Below are 7,579 nucleotides of genomic sequence, written 5' to 3' on the forward strand. Positions count from 1 at the left end.
AATGTATCATTACATGTTAGAGCTATCTAAAGCAAAGCAAAACATTCATTGCTTGGAACATCTGACATGGAATAATAGCCCAATTGTATAAATGACTACTGAGTTTATTTTCATTACTTTTATTATCACTTTAGAGCTACAAGCAACTGCATTATGTTTGCTAGTTTTCTTCAGTCAACACCTCTGTATTATGCCAGTATGAAACCCATTCATCAAAGCACAATTTCAAGTGACTCCTGACCTTCAAACCTCTGAAATGAAGGGTTTGCTTCTGCTTTCACTTCAGTTGCTTTCCCGACAGTGTCTCTGCATTGCCAAAATCTCACCTTGCTCATCATCTGCACAGGTGAACAAAGCCCTCTAATTTCTTAAGGAGTATTTAGAATTCAGCATCTTTACAGTTTGACATTTTACCAGAGTATTTCTTTAAATACAGTATTATTCGGCATCTATTCCAAAAACAGAAACAAACCTCTGTAACATGCTCTTCAACTTTCTAGCATGTATTTTACATGTTCTAATGCATCATTGCCTAAATACTATTTTTAGGTAAACATAGGCGTAAAATTAAAAGCCCTTGCTAAAAACAATGATCTGCTGAACTTGGAAGGCCAAAATTTGGACACATCCATTACTCTGAAACAGCCAGACATTCTCTCAGAACAGTTTGAGCCAAGGACACTCTCCACCTCTATCTACCTTTGTTGGTTTAGATTCCTGGCTTCCTGTAAGATACTTGGAGTTACTGAAATCATGCTTAAATTTCAGTTATTACTAACAAATACATGAAGTAGCTTTTCACTTCTGTATCAACTTTTTAAGTGACAGCTTTTCCTACAGCAAAACACTTTTATAAAGCCATCAGGAACTCCACTCAGAGCCCCTAAATGTCAAATCACGGTAGCATGACAGTTCAGCTCTTCTCTAAGCACAGGACACTCCACTCCACAGCAGCACGGATTATACAAGGACAGCCACTGCCTCCCACCCTCTGACCAGTGATGGTTTTGCACAGGACCAAGTTCTTCCTCCCTCTCCCCCCACATTTCCAGGCAAAGTGCTTTTATGGAGGACTCACTTTGATGACTTAAGCTGTAAACCAGCTTCTCCAAAAACAAGTTGTACTCAGGACAAGCCCCAGCACCAGTCTTTGCCTCTGAGGTAAGGCAAGGTGCAGCAAGGCTCATAACAAACAGCCACTACACTCCTCCTTTGAAAAATTTAGCATTGTTGTGCAAGCATAGGGGATGGCCATAATCACAGCATTACCATCTTCAACACACACTTCATTTAAATCAAGGAGAAAAAAAAAAAAAAAAAAAAAAAAAAAAAAAAAGGCTTCAGGAAAATCTTGCCTTATGGCTTTAAAATCCATAGCTTAAACCTTCTCCATTCAGAACTTTACAGCAGGTGCCCATACTTCACAAAGAACTATCAAATGAGTCTGGGTGTGCAGCTCCTCCCAGCAGAGGGGCAGCTCTGTGCCTGCAGTCTCCCATCCAAGCAGACTGTAGAGCTCTGTGCATGAGTGCACCACAGCACCACTCAGTTTGTCGACCTCCAACAGCCCCAGACAGAAAGGAGCTTTTAAGCAAAGGGGAAATGGAAACATATGAATACTGTTAAATCAAAACACATTAACCATGCTGTGTGCTACTATTTTCCAACATACTATCGAGATGCAAAATCTTTCGAAAACATATTTGTTCAGAAATATGAATATAATGAAGCACTTTAAGCACTTTAAAGCATGAGGCATTTGACAGACCACGCTTGTTTCATAGCAGTAACAAATTGCTTCCTTAACCACGCCAGGATGGTGGAAATGAACAGAATGAAAACAGTTATTCTGAAATCTGTGTGTTGGTTGCTTTAATTAAACACTTCCAACATTGTGCCTGGTTGCACATAGGTGGCTCCCACGTTAATGAGAGCCTATGCTGCAGTGTTGTGGCACAGCCTAACAGCACCTCCCAAAAACAGCACTCTGAAATACACCTGGACCTTCCAACAGCCCAAACAGCAACACGTGAACTGCCCATAGATCAGTACACCAACCAGTAACAAGGCCACAAAGAAAACAAACAACTTGAGAGTTATTTTTTTCCGAGTCTCCCACTGCATCTCTGTGAACCAAAGACTTCTTAACCCCAAAGTATTTGTTACTTCTAAACTTTAAGAGGCAGCTGAGGAGCAGTTTGGGATGTAACTGAGTCTTTCCGTACTGATACATGTATACAGAAACTTGTCCACCGGGTAACCAGGAGAAGCCTCTAAAACTACACAGCAACTTTGTGTTCTACATTCCGAGTGTATGTAAGCTGAAAGCAACAAGTGTCTGCTCAAAGTTACCCGAACATGGAAATTCACTCCATTTCCTTATTATTTTTAAAGTGGACAGGGTATATCCTGCCACCCTGTCCCAAGACAGATGGAGGTACAATAAGGAAAGGGAAAGCATGACTACATAGCCAAAGAGTCTGGGGCCACAGGGGGAATTTCAGAAAAAAAAAAGTAATTGTATGTGACTGATGAGCAGCCTAAGGGGGGATTTTAAAGCAGAACACAGAAGGACCAGCAGTGATTGCGAGGGCCAGAAGAGCCTGTGGGACAGTTACAGGCACAGCTCTGTGTCCTTCTGCCTTGTTCTAATGCATATCAGTGGGTCAGACCCAATGTGCTGTGCAGAAATGAGCTCAGCATTGGTGCACTGGCAGCGTGGAACAGCCTTCCCAGCACTTCTGTGAGCTACACCCTCATCGTCCTGAAATTCTCCACATTCATCATTCCTCCCCTGAAAAGTGCTAAATGCTGTGCAGTGAGGAACTGTGGCTTTATTTCACCTCCAGAAAAATCTCCTGCTTCCAACTTTACAAGGAAGTGAGCAAACCGAGGGGATCCTCATTCACCTCACAGCAAAGAGGCAGCAGCAAAGCAGAAATCTGTCTTGAGGGCTCGAGCAGCCCAATTTGAGCAGCTCACGCTCACGCCTTTCCCCATATAATTTCTCTCTTTTTGTCACGCTCTCTGATTGCTAAAAAATTATCCGCCCAGGACACGTTTTTATTCATTCATTCTCAAAGACGCGATACGGATAAGGTTGCAGTGAAAAGCCGGAAAATAAAATCACCGTCAAAGCCAACCCCAGCACCTTCGCAGGCAGACGGAGGGATAACCTGTTGTGGGCACGTTTCGGCGGCAGGCAGAGCCAAGCGCCGGGCTGCCGGGGGGCGGCGGCGCGGGGCTCTGCGCGCGAGTCCTTCCCAGCAGCTGCTGCCGCTCCTCTCTTTTGGGGCGACGGCGGAGCGCCCCAAGGGGCCGTGCCCGGGGCGGGCGGTGCTGCACCCCCGTCGCCTCCTCCCCCCTCCCCCCTTCCCGTCCCCACGGGCAGAGGGCAAAGTTATCTCCCCCAGCGTACGGCGGGAGCCCCTGCGGAACAGCTCTCAGCTTCCACATGCAACTCTCAAGAAGTTTCTGCAGGCGAACAAGACCACCGCTGAGGCATCGCCCGCGCCCTCTTATGATATTTTTAATTTCTGTGTTTCTTTTTCTTTCTCGCTCCATTCCCTTAGTTCTGTTTTTTTTTTTTTTGTGGGTTTTGTTTTTTTTTTTTTTTTTTTTTTTTCAGCCTTTATGTATTCCTTTAGCACCACATATACCGCCGACCACCGGGTATTGCCAGCCGGCCGACAGAGCCGCTCCGCGCCGCGCACGCGAGCGCGCAGCCCAAACCCCGCAGCCGCGGGCGGTGCGCACCGCCGTTCACCCGCGCCGCGCCCCGCGCCGTACCTGCGATCTCCTGGTAGGGCACGCTGGCCAGGCTGAAGCCTTTGGCGCTGTACGCCTGCCGCACCTCGCCGCAGCTCCGCGCTTTGCTCTCAGTCCCCGCGGTCGCGGGCGGCGGTAGCAGCAGCAGCAGCCCCGCCAGGGCCCAGTGCGCAGCCCCCCGCGCAGCCGGCATGGCGCGGCGCGCAAGTCCCGCGCTTCCGTGCCGCGCCGACGCCGTGCCCCCCGACTGCGGGGGCGGCGGGCCGGGAGCCCCCCGACCGCCCAGGCAAACTTTTGCGAGGCGGGGGGGAGGTGGGCGCGCACACGCACACATGCGCGCACAGCGGGAGCGGGAGAGCGGCAGCCTCGTCCCCGCGCCTCCTCGGCAAAAGGCTATCGTCCCCCAGCAGAAAAAAATAATAATACTAATTTAAAAAAAAAAAAAAAGAAAAAGAAAAAAGAAAAAAGAATTAAAGGAAAATCTGTCTCTAGGTTGTGGAGATTGAGACGGCTGCCTGCGGAGCGCAGGGTGAGCGGCGGCGCGATCCGCCGCGGAGCTGTGCCCGCCGCCGCTGCGAGGCTGGAGGTGGTGGAGGCAGTAGGCGGCGTGGGGATGGACTGGACAGCGGCTCTGTGCGTGCGCGCGTGTGTGTGTGTGTGTGCATGCGTGTGGTGCGAGTGCCTGTATTGACGGGAGCCGGGGAAACCTCTGCTCCGCACAGCGCCGGAGCGGGCTCCCGGAGCAGGCAGGGAGCAATCCTGAAGGCAGCTACAGCCAAGGAGACACACACGCACACACATCGCACGCACACACACACACACATACCGAAACGTGCTACACATTGCATCGCCGAAATACGGGAGCGGGAAGGAAATCCTGGCGTGGATCGCTGTCTGCTGGAGGAAGGAAGGAAGGAAAACCACCCACAGCTCTGAAAACTTCCTCCTCATCCAAGATCCAGGCGCTTCGAGCCCCTACATTATAAACAGCCCGCTAGTGAGAAGTCAAAAAAGATACTCGTCGGCAGTTTTGCTCTCCGTAATGTCAGGTTTGGAGTGGGGCCCATAAACACTTTTATTTTCATTAATTATTATCTGTTGTTCACATAAATGCTAGAGCTGAAGAGTCAGAGTGAGGAGGAGCCCATCATCCATAAGAGAAAGAAGGAAGGATATCCCTGTGTGGAAGATAGAGAGGGATGAGGGGAAGGAAAAGCAGGCAGTCCTTGACCCAGGTAATTTGTGCCACCCTAGGAGAGGAGAACAGAGGACAAAGCCATAAATTCTCTCCTGCAAATGAGCATCTGCGGAGAACTGATTGAGGGAAGCAAAGAAAACTCCTTCAAGGTGAATTCAGCCTCTACTTGGGGAGAAAGAAAAATATTCCATTCTGAAGTGCGTGATAGTAAAATCTGAAGTTAGAGTTTGAAAGGATTTATTGCAGTGCTTTTTATGAGTACTGTAGAGATGTGTGGTATTTTATCAAAAGTATACAGACAGAGATGTTAGGCCTAGGACGAGGCAAAGCAGGGCCAACACAAAGATAAAAGACCACAGGCTCTCAAGAACACTTATCAGCGAGGAACCACACAGCAATGCCGGTATCACAATTCAAGATGCATTCAAATTAGACCAAACTTTTAGGTACCAATATAGTGTCACAGTAACTGCAGTGTTAATCTTGGGTCTGGGCCAGTGAGATGAGAGAGGAAGGCAAAGGTCTGGGGAGGGGAGGGCTGATGAGAGTCTTCTTTCCTTTATTCCACACCATGAGCCTGTTCAATCTCCATGGACTTGTTAGTTTTAAAGGTTTAGTTATCTCACAGTCCTTGCTAGTACTCCTGAGGAGATATTTTTTTTTTGTGAATGGGAACTGTAATAGTATCAAATGATATCATCCAGCCTCACCTAGTGGAGGGCAGGATGGAAGTCTCTGCTTAAGCAGTCCCAAAATAGAGAACTCCATGTGTTACCTGCCCACTACATATAATAAGCTGTTTGTAGTGACACCATATAAATCTAAAATTAGGCAAGGTCCACACATTTACTATGTGGAGAAAATTTGGCAGATCTTAAGATACACTCTGTTCACCCCAAGATAGGATCAGGAGGGTGTTACATGTACCTCATTTCTTCTGAACTGCATTGTGGCCACAGCAGAGAGTTAGCTTACCACATATCAAGCATGACAGACTCCCCCACAATCCAAACTTCTTCAATGTTTCTTCAACCCACAGGAAAATTATTAGACACAAAGATGCAAATGAGAAAAATCAGAGCAAGCTGGTTTTAAGTGCAGAAATCATGGTAAAAGAGCAAAAGACATATTGTGATTAACACAGGAGCACATCTAACTGTCACTTATTTTCCAGAAAATTATAAATTTGTTAAAAAAAAAAAAAAAAAAAAAAAGTGGTGCTTATTCATCCCTCCATTTTTATTTATTTATTTATTTATTTATTTGCAAATACCAATTGAGTTCATACCTCAGAGAGTGTGACAGGAATTTACATAAGGCAATGATATTATAACATTTATATTATGGGGAAAAATGCTGTAGGAAACTCAGACTCATGTCCTCCCTTGAATCCTGCCTCTGACATCAATGTCTGAGGCTTCCGGCAGCATCACAGTTCTACTAGGTAAAGGAACACTTGCTCTCCCAAGAGCTCTAATTGGATCTCACATTTAAACACAGATATTTTTACCACTTCAACAAATCTCCTACTCATCACATGGGAGAATCATTGTGTGTTCTCAGTACATATGTAATTAATTTTGTACAAAGTGGAAGAGCTCCAAAGAAAGCCCAGGTCAGAATGTTTTCTAAGCCAGTGGCTTTAGAAATCCCTTAGAAACATAACACCTCTTGTCAAGCACGATAGGCACAAAATACAATATAGATATTTCAGGGCCTAGATATTAGGGTATTTGATACGGTCTCACAATATCCATCCCTTTTCAGTTGTACTGGACTATAAAAAACACACAACTAGTGTCTTTCATGACTGATGAAAATAGTCTTTAATTTGTTATTTTAGAAGGAGTAGCAAATGAGTATTTGTTGCTGAATTAGAAACAATTTAATATACATATAAAATGTTGAACAAAGTCTGGCTTCCTCCTTCTTGACATGGTGATTAATACCTTCCCAGTTAAAGTGATCTCCAGCTGAGGTGGGCTTGAGTCTGAGTTGTCATGTACTGGCGAGTGTTTGGGCCTCTAAACTGTTAAAAGCTTATCTTTTCCAACTTAATTTTTGGGAAGAAATTCATTCAATTCATTTGCATATGCACCAAAGAGAAACCTTTTATTTTACTTAAATGGAACATTTGAATCACCGGGGAATTCTTTTGCTTCTCTTTAATTTTTGTGGAAATAAATAATAACATTTAAAAATAGATGTATATTTTTAATATTATACTTGCTTGGCAACCAGACTGAAATTCCATTTACTCTCTTGGATAACCTCCTCCACCAAACACATTTAATGTAGCTACACAGATCTCAACTTGAATGAAGACTTTGCAATGCATCTACTGATCAAATTTACAGTGATTACAGTTTTTGTCCCTGCTCCCTGCCTCAAGTTATTCTAAAATAGGAGTGAATTCATATCAAGTTCCACTGATTGTTTTTTGCAAACTCTTTTCCTACATTTGTGCCCCAAGTGTGGAAGACAAATGATTTTTAACCTTTGTTTCCAACTACTTGTGTAACAAATGGATTAAAACTAATTATTCATGCCACATCATAATAAAAACGTCAATGCAAAGTGGAACAGCAGCCAGCATTAATTCCGCCAGCCATG

General features: G+C 45.1%; 1 protein-coding gene across 2 annotated transcripts in view; it reads right to left on the bottom strand.

The window, feature by feature from the left end:
* GPC6 (glypican 6) overlaps window positions 1–4,117 on the bottom strand; it is a 730,376-nt gene extending 726,259 nt beyond the window's left edge. The window contains exon 1 of one of the 2 annotated variants that reach the window (XM_090129991.1): window positions 3,790–4,117. In XM_090129991.1, the coding sequence (XP_089986117.1) occupies window positions 3,790–4,102 (313 nt within the window). In that variant the 5' untranslated portion in view covers window positions 4,103–4,117. The remainder of the gene's footprint in view (window positions 1–3,789) is intronic. The other variant, XM_031610618.2, reaches the window with a different exon arrangement.
* Between the last annotated feature and the right edge of the window lie 3,462 nt (window positions 4,118–7,579).

Source organism: Phasianus colchicus, chromosome 1 (genome assembly GCF_987193195.1).
Source record: "Phasianus colchicus chromosome 1, bPhaCol1.hap1.1, whole genome shotgun sequence".
NCBI classification, from domain to species: Eukaryota; Metazoa; Chordata; class Aves; order Galliformes; family Phasianidae; genus Phasianus; species Phasianus colchicus.